General features: G+C 37.8%; 1 protein-coding gene across 1 annotated transcript; it reads left to right on the forward strand.

Annotated features, from left to right (window-relative positions):
- Positions 1 to 2,518: 2,518 nt before the first annotated feature.
- On the forward strand, positions 2,519 to 13,699 carry LOC311590749 (vomeronasal type-2 receptor 116-like; the record flags this gene model as incomplete). The annotated part of the gene is made up of 6 exons (XM_084770017.1): positions 2,519 to 2,727; positions 5,819 to 6,110; positions 6,468 to 7,274; positions 7,840 to 8,067; positions 9,822 to 9,945; positions 12,768 to 13,699. The coding sequence occupies 6 exons, from the start codon at positions 2,519 to 2,521 to the stop codon at positions 13,697 to 13,699; spliced, it is 2,592 nt and encodes an 863-aa protein (XP_084626143.1).
- Between the last annotated feature and the right edge of the window lie 2,605 nt (positions 13,700 to 16,304).

Genomic DNA, 16,304 nt, shown 5'->3' on the forward strand with positions numbered 1-16,304 from the left:
GGAGTGCAGAAAGAGGTATGGAAGAATGGGAGTATGGAAGCTCCCAGAGGCTTCAGATACCCCACAAGGAGACCATCACAACTGTGGATGTGGACCAAGGGGCAGCCTTGCACAAATGGATGCATCAAAGAAGGACAAAGCATGCAGGGAACCTAGACCCCCTATTAACATATAACCAATGTACAGTAATTCTCCATGGTTGTGTGGGGGGTGGGGACTGCCTCTGGCATGACTCTGGTTCTCCTGACTGATAACTTCCCCTCGGTGGGGAGACCATGGAGTCACACAGGGGAAGGGGACGTAGGCTATCTGAATGAGACCTGATAGTAAGTGGTCAGACTGTGGGGAAAAGGGGACCCCATCCAGAGGTCTAGGAGAAAGGAATAAGACGGAAGAGGGAGAGAGGGTTTGAATGGGAAGATACAAGTTAGGGATTAACAAAAGAGATGTAATTTGAACACGAAATAATTTCTTGTTGGTGCAAATTTATTTGTAATGATGAAATGTCTCCCCTTCAATCTACTGACATCTTTTGGCTTGAAGTATATTTTGCTAGCCATCTGAATACTTATATAGATGGTAATTTGGTTTTGTATTCTTTGAATCCATTGAAGCCATTACCACAAACATGTGTTTATGTTTGATGTTGTGGGCAGCTTGTTAGAGTCAGGAAGCAGATGAATCATCTTTCTTATTCAATCTGGTACTCTGTATGTTCCTACTGACATATTGAGACAAGTAATGTAGTTAGTATTGAAATATTTGTTTTGATTCTTTGCATTTCCTTGATTTCATGCTGTTTTTTGAATCTGTTTTGATAAACAAACATTGTACTTGCAATCTTAAATGTATTTATTCTTCTCTTCAGATTGAAGTAATGCTACTTTTCTCTATAGAACTGTTTTTGTACACATGAACTCTTTTAATATGTTTTTTCCCCACAAAAGCTTATTCTTTCTTCAATTTTAACACATACCTATTCTGAATCTTACAGTCTAAAATAAGTTATGGTGTTTCAGGAGTTAGAGTACATCGTTTTGTTTTCTTCAGAGTTTAAAGTTTCCATCACACAGTCTCCTATTATTCTAATGGGCCTTTTTAAGTTACTTGATATTTCTCAAGGCAAATTTCAATACCTTTTTAAAAATTTGAGTCTCTAAAGGTTTACCTACCATATGTCATGGAGAATTTATTTTCTTTGGAGAAACTAAAATTTCCTGCTTAGTCTTCTATCCTCAGTTGTCAATACTTTTAGTGTGACTTCATGCTAAGGTTTATATTTGCTTTATTGTGTTTTCCTTTCCAGCATTGTTGCAGTGTGGATTTTCTTGAGAAATTCAAAGATGGAGGTTTTCCCTATTCCCAACAGTTAACCTGAACCTGAATTACTGAGAAGCAGGTTTCACTGTGCCTTTTGATTGCCTACAGTCTTACAATAGACAGGATCTGGCTACTATGTGCTCACCTCATAATGTTAATCAGAACAAAAAAGTCCCACCAAGGTACAGTCTGACCTGTTAACACATCTTGTCATGATGCTTTTTATTGTTGTTTCACCTAAATGTTTGTTCACTCTAGTCACCCATCCTTGCTTAGTGGAGTCTATTTATTTTAGGGGGCATCCTTTCATTACCACATCACAATACACTGTACCTTCATTGCCCTAAACTCCTGGTGGCTAGGAAGCAGATCCCTGCTCTGGATAATTTCCTTCAGTACATTAGGTAAAAGGACTGCTCTAGAAGCAGGGATGTGGAGAAGTTTAAATCTCAGAATATAAAGCAGGGACTTGATTCTTCACAGAAATTAAGTAAGTGAGAAATCTATCAGGACTATTGGCTTTTCCAAAGTGGGAAATAAGGTGACTCTGTTGGGCGAAGATACCATACAGTTTTTCAGATACAGATTTATTTATCATATGAAAGTTCGGGGACACTCACAGTCAGTAGGAAGAGTTGTTTAAACAAATTGACTTATGTTTGGAAAAGCCTGTTGCACCTATTTTTCCTGTGTGTGAATGGCATGGGTACTTTCAGCCCTTCTCCCAATTCACCTACAGTGGCCACCTCTGAAGTAGAATGTTTTCAGCAGCCAAAGTAGTGAAAAGTTTCTTACTTGAAACTCAGCTATAATTGCCCAACCAGAACGTTGATCCCTGAGCTCTTGCTGTCCATCTTCTTTGCTGAAATAATAGTGTCTGTGCTTAGAGAAGAAGATTCAAAACATATTTTTCAACTTGTTTTTAAGCAGAACACAGGGCCTCAGATGCAGAGCCTAAGGGAACCAAGAGTTTCAGAACTCTCCATGAAAGTGGAGGAAGTGCCAGGAAGAACTTGGGGTGATTATCATAACTGCTGCACTCATTAACAAAGTTGAAGCACACGTGTTCACAAGCACTTGGGCTGAGTATATTCCTGCTGGGCATTGTTAGATCTGTATCTACCCAAACAAACACAGTTTTATAAAGATAACTGTAACGCACCATTCTCATGGCTGGGCATATACTTGTGTTGATAGGATGTTCTGGATTTTGACCTTTGGGCTCCTGTATATTCCTGATTATGTTGGTGCCTTTACTGACAATGACTGCTATGTAACAGTCAAGGATGGATTTTCCCATGAAGGAGATGTGACAGTTGGTGCATTTTTCCCTCTTCATACTTACTACACAACAAAAAACAATCCTGTTATAAAGGAAACACAGTATTACCAGGACGTTCTTATACAGTAAGTACAATTATTCATTGTAATGGTTCAGAATTCATGTAACTTCAATGATATATGAATTTAAATAGTTTTCCACAGTCACTCTTCATTCTCAAATATAGCCAAGTATATTATCAAGTCTGTCCTCTTTCAAAGGAAAAGTGATCATTTTCATGTTATTAATTTTGCTTTCCATACATGTTATTGGAACATCACGATCTTCATTTTTCATGCTTGTAATGCCAGATAATTTCAATATTTTCAGTATTATTATTTCAGAGTATGAATAAGTTGGTGGTAATTCTGGGGCTTACTTCAAGTCCAATGTGATCTTGTCAGAAGACAGGATGTCCCTGAATCAAGTCTCCTAAGTGCCAGAATATTACTATAGTGATGAATAGTAGCTATATTACATACAGCTGATTTCACAAGAGGTCTATCACCATTAAATTTTGGAAGCACTTTCTTCTTTACACATATAGTTTTCTATATGTCTCATTTATTTGCACCTCAGTATTTCTTTGCTCATCCTCGTGCATTGTCAGACAGATTTTATGAATATTTATAGGTTTCTTTGCTTATTTGTATGGATGCACATGTTAATATGCCTTTTATGTCAGAATGGACACTTAAGACTGTTTTTAGCTTCTGTGAAATATGCAAAGTTAAGGAATAACATCAGAAAATTATGATTTCCTTAGAAAATTAATAACAAATGTTCCTGTGTGTCTCTCTTAGAGGAAATAAAGTGTGCTGGTCCAATACAGACATCCCATATCTCTAGGGATAAATTAAAAACTCCCTGAGATAAAGCAACAGGACTTGGAAATATATTAACACATGAAAAATTGGTAGAAAAATAGTAGGAAAATATAGTTATGAAGGTGAGTTGTACTCTGAGTGACATAATTGTGTATTTGTTAAAACTTTGGTGGGGTGTAAAGTGAAAATTCAGGAACTGTGGCAGAAGAAATATGTTCAGATGTAAAAGAAAATCAGATATTTGATGGTGACGACACATTTAAACTAATTGTTAGACTAAATACTATTTTGAAACTAACATAGTATAGATGTCCCCAAATCAAAAAGTTTATATGTAAATGCAAAAATCTGTAATTCAGTGCAGTAACTCACGGCAGATTGCGTTTCTTGAGGATTATATTTTATTGCAAATAAGATCACAAACTTGTCTCATAGGCTTAGCAGAGTGGGGACTTTGGAAGGTGGGTGGAGCCCCTTGTAGTTCATCATAGCTAACGTGTCAGTTACTCTCCTTTTCCTTGCCCTTTACTCTCATGAGCTCAGGCACCGATGTACATCTGTATTTTCTCTATATCAAGCAACAAGCCCATATGTGAAAAGATCATACTCAGTTTCCCATGACAGTTGAATGTCTTTCTTGTCCATGATGAATGAAAGGATTGTATTCTATAAGTTTTATTCTACATTTTATATAGCCAAAAATAAAATCTAAGTAGTTCATGAAGGGAAAACAATATTTTTAATATGCCAGATTAACAATCTCTTAATTCCAAACATTTTTCTCAACATACACAAACAAATTTGTGCTATATTTTTTTCTGGAATAAAAATACATAAACCTCACCTCGATATTTTGGCCCTGTTTGAGTTCCTGTACTTACTTCTTTCAGTGATGGATCTCCTCATTTTGTTTTTTTCCCCATGGTATTTCATCAGAGAATTTGTAACCATAATAAAGCCACCAAATAAACTCTTTCTTCCCAAGTTCCCTCACTATGCCAAACACCTCCTTTCAGGACTATGAGATGCAGACAGGAAATATAAGGCATCCAGCTGAGTAACAGCTTGATGTCTCCATATTCTGTAATTGAAGTTTGTAGTATCCAGAGTAATGGATTCTTACCACCAGGTTCTGCAGGATGCAATCCTGTCCTTTTCTGATATATACTCTAGAGGATGAATATGAAAGATATATATGATATTTGACTTTCTTAATGTGACTCAGATGGTTATTCTAAATGTATACAAGTTCACAAAGATGTACAGACTCGACTCAACGTCTGGTCAGTTTTGGAGCCTGGTGTTTTTGATTTGAGAATTCTTGGTAACAGATTTTTTTATGTAAAATATTTGTATTGCTAGTCTCAGCATTCCTGCTTTAGTCTTTGTAGCCAGTCACACTGCTCCTAAATGTCGTGTTTTTCTTGATTTCACTCTGCTCAGAGCAATTGCATCCTTACTTAATAGCTTTAAATTATGACATATGCAGGATCTATTGTTTTGTTTTCTTTCATGTGAAGTTTCTAGACAAATCCATTAAGGTTAAAAGAAACACAGCCTCCGTGCATGCAAATTGAAAATCTCAGTAGCCTATGGGAAAGCGGGTATAGAGGAGGGAAGGAAACATTGCAATGTTCTTTTAGCCATTGTGCAGGCCAGATATGTCACACCACCAGTTACTCTATGGGAAAAAGTTTAAAAAAGGAATATGAGAGCCCAATGAATCAGAGACGCAAACAAGTAATGAGAAAAAAACCCAACCCAAACCAAAATAAATAGCAATGTGATTAAAAGTTCAGAACGTAGCAGTAAAATTCTATATTTAAAGATTTCTATTCTTTTCAAGTATGTATAATATAGAATTAATTTCTTTCTCTATAGCTCTTTCCTAAATATAACTTCATTGTGGTTCAATAAAATCCTGAAAAAGACTTTGTATGAAATATTTTTATATCCACCTGAAGAACATTTTAATGCATATAACTTTAGGGAAACTGTTTTCTGAACAGCACACTTGACACTAAAATGAAATGCGATTGTTTGTGTAGGTGTCTTTTAGCATCCTACAGAGTGCATGTTCTTTCTTCACCATGTTATTATTAGACAGATGAAGATTTGCCTACCAGCTGAGTGCAGAGGCCGAGACCGTAATACATTAGTTTTAATATTCTAGATCTTACCTGATCCTATCAACTTAAAATGTTCATGCTAATTCAAGTCACTCATGATATGATGTTAAAGTAATTATATTACAGGAACATTGGCATTCGAATTAAAATAGCCATTTCACCAGATATTAAGGTTTATGTTCTTTGTCTTCCTCCTGTATACTTTTATGAAATCTGTGCAGGTATAAATTGAAGAACTACCGTTTTGTTCTGGCCTTGGTGTTTGCCATTGAGGAGGTCAACAGAAACCCTCATCTTCTACCCAACACAACTCTGGGCTTTGATCTCTACAATGCTACGCCTTATGAAATGAGTACCCTTATTCCTCCCTTTGTTTGGCTTACCAGGACGAGGAACCCCCTATTTAATTACAAATGTGTAAGGAAGAGAATGTCACCTGCTGCACTCACAGGAACATCAATGACCATATCTGCACGAATAGCGAATTTGTTACAAGTTTACAAAGTACCTCAGGTGAGGACTTGGGTGTGGAAAATAGGAATCAAGTATCCATTTTTTTTTACATTATTGGCTGTCTTAAAATGTAAAATAGGGACAATTGGAGAAATAGCTATCAAAGGAAAGTCTGAAGTCCTTGATGGATCCACATTTACAGTACTTGAAAGAGAAAGGAAGGAGAAGTAGATGAGACCAGCTAGTCACTGAAACTGAATACATGTCAGTAATTTCATTTTGGAAAATTCTATATTGTGTTTGATTTTTAAAATATGACAAAATATCTTAATCCTGACTGTTGACACTTGTTTATTCAGAACTGATATTGTGTTTGATGCCAATGCTCTTCCTCTGGTTTCCATTTTTTTCCTACAGCTCACTTTTGGGCCATTTGATCCTGCTTTAAACAACCCAGATCAGTTTAAATTCCTCTACCAGATGGCCCCCAAAGACACTTCTCTGCCACTTGCTATAGTTTCTTTGATGTTTCATTTTAACTGGTCCTGGGTTGGTGTGATCCTCCCAGATGACCACAGAGGGACTCTGTTTTTCTCAGGGTTGAGAGAAGCTATGGAGAGTAAGGACATCTGCATAGCCTTTTTGAAAATGATCCCTGGCACCTGGAATTCATTTTCCAGGGCAGTATGGAAAAATCTGGTGAATATTCAGGAATCAACAGCAAATATAATAGTTATTTATGGGGACGTTGCTTCTTTACAAGGTTTAATGCGACACATTTTGCAACTGTTAGTGACATGGAAAGTCTGGATCTTGACCTTTCAGTGGGATGTTGATGAAGATTCTGATTATTTCATGATAGAGTCGTTTCATGGGAGTCTCATGTTTTCACACCACCATAAAGAGATGGTTGACTTCACAAATTTTGTTCAAACAGTTAATCCCTACAAGTACCCAGAAGACATTTATCTTCCTAAGTTTTGGTATTTATTCTTCAAGTGTTCATTTTCAGAGGCTGATTGTCAACTTTTGGAGAACTGCCAACCCAATGCTTCTTTGGAGTTACTGCCCAGACACCTTTTTGACACAACCATGAGTGAAGAGTGTTATAATATATATAATGCTGTGTATGCTGTGGCCTACAGTCTCCATGAGATGAATCTTCAACAAGTAGAGATACAACCAAATTCTAAAGGAGAAGGAATGGAATTTTCCCCCTGGCATGTAATATCTTTTTTATGTATTGTAATATGAGCAATGTGATATCTTATTATATAGCTTTTTATTGTCTAAGTCATTCATTTTGGGCATCTTAGCTTTTAGAATCTCTGGCCAATAAGCAAGGATGTACTCTTCAGAGCAGAGGCAGGAGCAGTAGATACTTAAGGGTAAATATGTTTCTGGGCACTACTGCAGGGTTATGAAGGATCACTTTCAAGTTAACATAACACTTCAGGACCCTCATGTTGAGAGTGAAAGGGCTAAATATATTCCAAATGTTTCTGAGATTCGCTAGTTTTCCAAGAATTTTGAATCAGCTGAATCCAGACAACTTGCAGCCTTGATGACTTAGCTATGTTTAGTTCAATGAGTTATCTTGAACGGAAAGTGATTTTCAAATTTTAATGCATTTTAATCCAAGAATCTTTCATTTAATCAGCCTCATTGATTCCTCTCTTAGAGAAGGTATGAGTATAAGGGGCTAAAAACATTTAGATTCTTTGTGTTATTTAAAAACGTTTTTAGTATTCCCGTTGTACCTCAACATCTGTTCCTACATATCTTCCAGTTCCTTCCTTTCCTCAAGAACATCCTACTGAACAATCGCATGAGAGGTCACATAGTGATGGAGGAGAGGAGAAACTTAGATTCACAGTATGACATCCTCAACTTTTGGGATTTCCCAAAGGGTCTTGGATTAAATGTGAAAGTAGGAAGTTTTTCTCCAGGTGCTCCCCTTGGACAACAGCTCTCTTTATCTGAGCAGATGATTCAATGGCCTACAAGGTTTATAGAGGTATGTAGAGGCTTACCGCTATACTTTGACTGTTCATAAAAACAAAAACAATTTTGAGGATGTCATGATCTTTGGACACTCATTCAGTACCAGCCAATATTCAGCTACAGATAAAGTCTTCACATAACAACAGACAACACACACTATTTTCTTATTCTCTGGCTGATGAATGGAAAAATTTACCTTCACATTTTATTGATGATCTCATATTTCTTTTGTTTTATTTTAAAATATTACCTAATTATTCACTTAATATCTCATTTGTAGCTGCTAATTCCTCTCTTTATTTCCCTCCCCTCTGTCCCTCCATCATCTTCCCATCTCCCTCCTCTGCCCCTCAGAAAAGGGAAAACCACACCCTAGAGATCTGTTACAACACTTAGCAGGACTCTACCCATCCTCTTATGCAGTGTCCTAGTGAGAAAGCCACATCACAGTGAAGTGATTGAAAGGCATCCTACTGAGAACTTATCAGATACAGCTCCTGTCCCATTTGTTGGGGACTCACATGGAGTCTAAGCTTCCTATGCGTATATAAGTATAGAAAGTTTAGGCCTAGTCCATGCCTGGTCCTTTGTTGTTGCTTCATTCTCCTTTAGCCCATCTGGGCCCAGATTATTTGTGGCTATTGGTCTCCTTGTAGAGTTCTTTTCCCCTCCTGACTGTGCTATCTCACACCACTCTTTGACAAGACTCCCTTTGCTCTGCCTAATGTTTGACTATGAGTCTTGGTTCATTTTTCTGTCTACTGCTAGTCAGATCCTCTCAGTGTCAGCCATGCTAGGTTCTGTATGCAATCACAGAAGAGCATTGTCAATAGTGTCATGGGTTCTCTCTCTACCATGGAGCGGTTCTTAGGTGGTCCAGGCATTACCCTGAACACATGTTTTTATGCATTGAGTGTCTGTTATGATATTGTCACTGATACAAAACAATGATTTTTTGTTTCCAAATCCTAAAAATGTCAGAGAAATGTTAAGTTTAGATTTTCTATTTTGTCAGCCTCTAAAAAGGTAGGATGGTATGGCAGATGTGTTTTGTGTGTGTGCGCAAGTGCATGTGCATGTGTATGTTTTTTGTGTGTGTTATACTTGCTTTTCTACTTTGAGTAAATAGTCAACAAATGCCATTCACAGGAGGATAGGGTTGTCTTGGCTGACACTGTGACCATGCTCTATAAGATGGTAGAAAAAAATGTTTCAGGGGTCAGAGGAGGTGATGATGTCATGTGCACAGAGCAGAATCAGAGATTAAAAAAATATGTTTGTTTACCTTCTATCTACTTTCCATTATGTCTGTGACAGCAAGCAAGGAAATATTGACTCCATTTTGTGATTTTCCTCTTCTCATAAATGTTTCTATAGAATTCTACATAGAAATGCCCAAAGAGTTGTTTCCATAATGAATCCAAAACCTGTGAAGTTGTCAATCACCATTCTCAACTTCATTAAGATAAAACCTCAGACAAGCATCGCATAAGTATAGAGATAGATTGAATATGAAGTCATAAATTGACCTTCTAGAATACTATATTAACGACCTATTCTTAACAATGGTTTCATATATTGGCGTAATATTTAAACGTGTGTTACATAAGCCTCAAAGCTGCCAAAAGTAGCAATACCAAGACATATTATTTTACTTGTAAGTGAAAGCCTATCCAAACGAATATTCAATTATACTCAGAAATACTCCCTTTACTCAGATGTTTCACAAAAATGCAAAGATTTGCTAACGGCTTTCGTTTCTCTTAGATTCCTCAGTCGGTGTGCAGTGAGAGCTGTAGACTTGGATTCCAGAAAGCTGCCCAGGAAGGCAAGGCTGCCTGCTGCTTTGATTGCATTCCTTGTGCAGAAAACGAGATTTCCAACAAGACAGGTAAATACAGGAATACAGCCAACTTTCTACCCTATCTACAGGAGTCAGCAATGCCTCAGAAAATGGAATGAGACTGGAGGGATAAGAATTACAGCAATTGTCTGTTGTAGGCATTGATCCCAGAAGAGACCACCTTGCCCATAATTTAACAGACTGTTTCCTTTCACCATGAACACAGTGTGTTGAACACCATTTCATTTTTTCAGACCATGCTCAGTCACATATTTGTTGCCATCTACTCCTCTTGGGTGTGATTACATTTTTTGTTCTAGAGCTTTTGGGTGTTCTGTTAAGTTCTTAGATTAAGATGTCTTCAATTTTTTTATGTAGGCACCAAGTCTTGTGGACATTTCTCTTTGTACCATAAATATTGTGGCCCAATATTGGTATGCTGTGTTTTAATTTTCATTGAGTTATTTAAAAAATCATTAATTTTGTTCTTTTTTATGTCCTTTTATGTTGTTTCAAGACATGATTTCTCTGTGTATCTTTGGTTGTCTTGTACTCACTTTTCAGACAGGCTGGTTTCTGACTCACAGAGATCTACCAGACTCTGCTTCCCTGAGTGTTGGAATTACAGGCTTTGCACCACCAAGTCTGGCTATTTATGCCTTATCCTGCTTTTTATTCAGTAGATAGTTGTTCAGCTTCCATAACCTCTTAAGCTTGCTTGCTTGTTGCTTCTGTAGTTGTAGCCCAGCTTAGTCAATAATAGTCTTATGAGATGCAGGGAGTTATTTTAATTTAATTTTCTTGTGTCTGTTGAGACTTGACTTATGTCTGAATATGTAGGTAGTTTTGGAGAAAGTCCATGAGGTGCTGAGAGGAAGGTATATCCTTTTGTGTTTGGGCAAACTGTGCTGTAAACAGATTAAGTCTTTTTGGTTTAAAATATGTAAGCGCTAGTATTTCTCTGTTTAGTTTTTGTCTAGATGAGATATGCATTGATGCGATGGTGTACCGACATCCCTCACTCTCATTTCTTGAGGGTTCATTTAGGATTTCAGTGGAACTTGTTTCTAGATATTTGTTTTTGTTGTGTTGGGATTTTGTTTATTGTTCTCTGGATGTTTTAAAGAGTGTGATGTCTGTGTGTTACTTGTTTTACATGATTTTTCAGCTGGTGTGTACATGGGGAATACCTGCTGTGATTAGAAGTTGGCCTAATAGAATGAGTTGGGGGAAGACAACTTGGAAGAGAAGGATCTTGTGATCTGTTTCCACTTAGAAGTTTGTTTTAAAGTAAGCAGTAAAGTAAGCTAAATTGGAGCATCAAATTTTTCATTATGTGATATGCCCCACTCAGACCATGAAATTTCATGTGTGTTCATAGCAATAATCTTTTGTTAAATATCAGTCCCCTGCACTTTAACTATATGCTAAGTCCATAAATTCATTCAATACGCCCAGTTTGAATACTGCAGTCATAAATACAATAACCTACACAGTTCTGTGTTAGTGACTATATTTTGAAACCATATGTAATTAAAAAAGGCTGACCACATATATGTGATCAAAATTAAAATTTGAAAATATCAGTGATTCAATATTCTGGACTAAGAAAAGTGTATTTTTAATAAAGTAATGTTATTCATATAAAAATTAGTTAATGAAACATATATCAGGGACCTAAATTAAGTCAGAGTTGGGATTCTACACTTAGAGCACACCTATGTACAACAGAAAAGGAACAAGAAAACACTCATAATAGAAGCAATGAAATAAGCTGTGTGTGATTAGCTTGAGAACATATCTTGAGAAAAATTATTAGGGTTCCATAATCACTACAGAGGAACAAACCAATCTATCAAAATAGAGACTTGATTCTCCTGACAGGAAACTTGATAAACATTCAGTGTATATTGTAAAACAGAGAAAATTATTTGATGAGGTGATAGTTTTCAGATACACAGTGATTTAATGCAACAGAAACATTTTGTTGTATACCATGGTGTATGTGTTTCTTTTTGTTTTTTGTTTTTGTATCATTTTGTTTTTTCTTCAAGATAGGGTTTCTCTGTGTAGCTTTTGCTGTCTGGGATTCACTTTGTAGACCAAGCTGACCTGGAACTCAGATTGATCCATCTACCTCTGCCTCCCAAGTGCTCAGATTTAAGGCATGCACAACCATACCCAGTGAAGTATTGATTTTTTAAAATTCAAGATAAAGTAACAAATGTTAAGAGCATAATATTCAAGTATTATTTTTTAATACATATAAATATTCCAGAAATTCTCTCCCTATATGTTAAAATATAATGCTATAACTACGTGTATCAACATACTACTAGTGAATGATTTGAAATTCAAGATGTAATGGCATAGATTATTTCAAAACTATTCATACAATAAACCAAAGTAGTGTACAAAAAGGAGTTCATGGAAATAAGGAAATATGTGACCAATGCTTACAACACCATATAAGAAATGATTTTCAAAGATTATTGTCTATATTTTAATACACACACACACATATGTATATACAGAAATTAGTGATTTTAATAAGGTAGTATCTGAGTGAAATCATGTTTATACAATATTGTTCTGTAATTTTATGACTTACCAAATAGATGCAACAGAGTTAAAAATTTAGGGTAAAGATATAAAGATTAGGAAAAAAAACACTGGGCTTCTTCCATTTGTGTCAACATAGCCAACGATGGCTGCATAGATTTGAAATTATTCACAGAGTATTTGAAATTTTATGAAACAATAAAGGAAGGTGAATCAGAAAGTATTCCCACAAGGTAGGGTGGAGTAAGAACTTGTTGGGAAAGACAAGTCCTGAGGTTTGACTCACAATCACCTTCATTTCTGAACAGATATGGATCAGTGTGTGAAGTGTCCAGAAAGTCACTATGCAAACTTGGAGAAGAGCCACTGCCTCCAGAAATCTGTGAGCTTTTTGGCCTTTGATGACCCCTTAGGTATGGCTCTCACCATCACTGCACTGTGTTTCTCTGTTCTCACAGCTGTGGTTCTTGTAGTCTTTGTAAAGCACAGAGACACACCCATTGTCAAGGCCAATAATAGGACCCTAAGCTACACCCTGTTACTGACACTCATCGTCTGTTTCCTCAGTTCCTTGCTCTTCATTGGGAAGCCCAACACAGCCTCGTGCATCCTGCAAGAGACAGCATTTGGAATTTTGTTCACTGTGGCTCTCTCCACAGTGTTGGCTAAAGCTATTACAGTGGTTATTGCATTCAGGGTCACTGTTCCAGCTAGAATGGTGAGGTGGCTAATGGTATCAAGGGCCCCTAATTTTATCATTCCCGTGTGCACTCTGATTGAACTTGTTCTCTGTGGGATCTGGCTGCTTACCTCTCCACCCTTCATTGATCAAGATGCTCATGCTGAACATGGCCACATCATCCTTCTGTGCAACAAGGGTTCATCAGTTGCCTTCCACTCTGTCCTGGGGTACTTGTGCTTCTTGGCACTTGGGAGCTACACCATGGCCTTCTTGTCCAGGAATCTACCTGATACATTCAATGAAGCCAAGTTTCTGTCATTCAGTATGCAGGTATTTTTCTGTGTCTGGGTCACCTTCCTTCCTGTCTACCACAGCACAAAAGGAAAGGTCATGGTGGCTATGGAAGTTTTCTCTATCTTGGCTTCCAGTTCAGCACTCCTTGGCTTGATTTTTGCCCCCAAGTGCTACATTATTTTGTTAAGGCCAGATAAGAACTCCTGTGTTGACATCAGGCATAACATCCATTCAAGAATAAATAGCCATTTACAGTTTAGTTAAAATTAATATATTCTATGTTAGTAAATTAAAGAGAATGTTTGAAACCTGTTCCACACCAGTCTATATGTCTTATTCAGATATAATAAGATAATAATATGAGGGTTCACAAGTCCACATTCAATTGTACTAAAGTCCCTTTGCACTGGAACCATGACTGTTTTCATATTTAAAATCCATGTTATACTTTCCTCTGTAATAGAATTTCACTATGTATACTTTGTTAGCCTTTAGCTCCTTAAGTGTAACAGTGTGGAATAAACCCATGGACATCTCTCTTTCTCTGCCCACAAAGTGCTTGTACTTAAAATGTATCATCATGTTTAGATATGTTGTATTTTTTGACCCTTCATTGATTAAAACCCGTTAAATTTCATGTAACTTACTTTGTTTATTTTTGAACACCAGAAGATTCTGTTACGTTCTACTGTGTAAACTGAAAGTAACATCAGCAGATTGTTTCTCAAGCATCAGTTACACAGGTTCATTTGTTTCTGTGACTTTGAGAAGAAATTTCATGGTATAGAATGAATTTCAGAACTCCTATTTTCGTATTTCAATATTTTGTTACACGTAGAAACCAATGATGTCTCTTATTTTGCAGTTCCACAGTGGATGCCTGACTTGTAACTAGTAGTTTTTTAGATATATAGAGCTCAGAAATGGGATGTGAGTTCAGGTAGTTCATGCTTTGTTATGAGGACAATGTATTGGAGCAAGGTAAGCAGTGTGAGCAAAAGGCATTATGGAAGATGGAGTTACTCAAATGCTACAGAAGAGTTATATTGAGGTTTGAATCATCACTGTAATAAACTAAATTTATTTATTTTTCTTTTTTTTTTACTTTTGTTGAATGTCTATAATTTTCTCACCATGCACCAAAATCGCCCTCCTCTCCCCATTCACTCATGTCCACACTCTGCCCTTGCTACCTCTCCCCAGTAGAAGAAACAAACAAACAGACAAACATCTTGTGTCAGAAGCTGTAGTGTATCATGCAGTATAGACATTTGTCCACATGTTTACTTTCAAATGTTCATTGCTATGAGTCATGGGTCTGATTTCAGGCCTACACCACCGTTACCGGATCCTCAGTGGGATTTCTGTGAGAAATCTCATTGTTGCTGTGTGTCAAGGAGATTATTAATCTTTGAATATGCAAGTCCATCTCCTTCATGTGTTCCAGCAGGTCATACGTGGGGTAGATGCTGGAGTGAGGACAACTCAGAGGCCGGAAGCAGAGTCCATTTCCTTGTCCTCAGGGCAGAGCCTGCTCTCACTGCTCTGTCATCATGGCAGGGCCTGCTCTCTCAGTCCCTTCTCTTCAGGGCAGGGACCACTCTCCTCCTCCCGTGTCCTCAGGGCAGGGCTGGCCTACCTGCTTCTATGTCATCAGGGCAATGCCCATCCTCCCATTCCTCTATCCTCAGGGCTGGGCCAGACCTGCATCTCCCATGACATTATGGAAGGAACACCTGTTATCATGGCATGGCTGGCTCTCCTGCTCCCGTGTCCTCAGTGTAGGGTGCTCTCTCCCAATCCCATGTCATCATTGCAGGGTTGGCTCTCCAGTACCTGTGTCCTCAGGGCAAGACTGGCTCTCTTGCTCCCATGTCCTCAAGGCTGGGACAGCTCTCCTGGTCCCTTTCTATTTGATAGATGTTTGCTGGCTTTCAAGGCATGGATGGCTTCCTACTCCTGTACATACTTCATCTTGAGGACCATCAAATAGGTGGCAAGTAGAGGCGCCTCAAAGCCTTTGTTCCATTACTGTATGGCCCTAGCATATCAGGTCTCCTTAGGACAACCTTTATTCTCTTACTCTGTGGCCTGGCAAGGCTGCCCTACCAGGGGATGTGATCAAAATTTGGGCCCCAGAGCCCATGTCATAAAAAGCCTCTGTACCCCTTAGTAGGGAAGCCTCATGGAGACAGAGCTGCTCATTGGCTACATCTGAGCAGGGTCCAAAGTTTTCACCATGTGTTGTCCTTGGTTGGTGCATCAGTCTCTGAAGGTGCCCTGAGTGCAGATTTTCTCTTGTAGGTCTCCTGGTGAAGTTCCTGTCACTTCCTGTTTCCTCTCCCCTCACTTTCATATAATGCCCATTGCTCTGATGTGAGTCTTACCATCTGCATTGATGCACTGCCTGGTGGAATCTTTCAGAGAATATCTATGTTAGACACCTACCCTGTTCACTATCCTCAACCTGTTCGTGTCTCTACCCTATTTGCCCCTCTAAATGTGAATCAAGCAACATCCCCAGGGGCATCCTTGTTATTTAATTTCTTTAGATCTTTGGATTGTATCACAGATATTCTGTGACATATATATTAACTGCCTATATGGAAGTCTATACATTATGTGTGTGCCTGGATCAGGGTTATCTCACCGAGGATGATCTTTTCTAGTTCTATGCATTCACCTGCAAATTTCAAGATTTCCCTCTTTATAGGGGAGGAGTAATGTGTAAATTTACCATAGTTTCATTATCCATCCTTTGGTTGAGGGATGTCTTGCTCATTTTTAAATGCTAGCTATTATGGATAAAGTAGGTATGAGCATAGTTCAGCAAATGTCCTTGTTGTATGGTAGAGTGTCTTCTGCATAT

This window comes from Acomys minous (genome assembly GCF_964271855.1).
Source record: "Acomys minous genome assembly, chromosome: 20".
Classification (NCBI taxonomy): Eukaryota; Metazoa; Chordata; class Mammalia; order Rodentia; family Muridae; genus Acomys; species Acomys minous.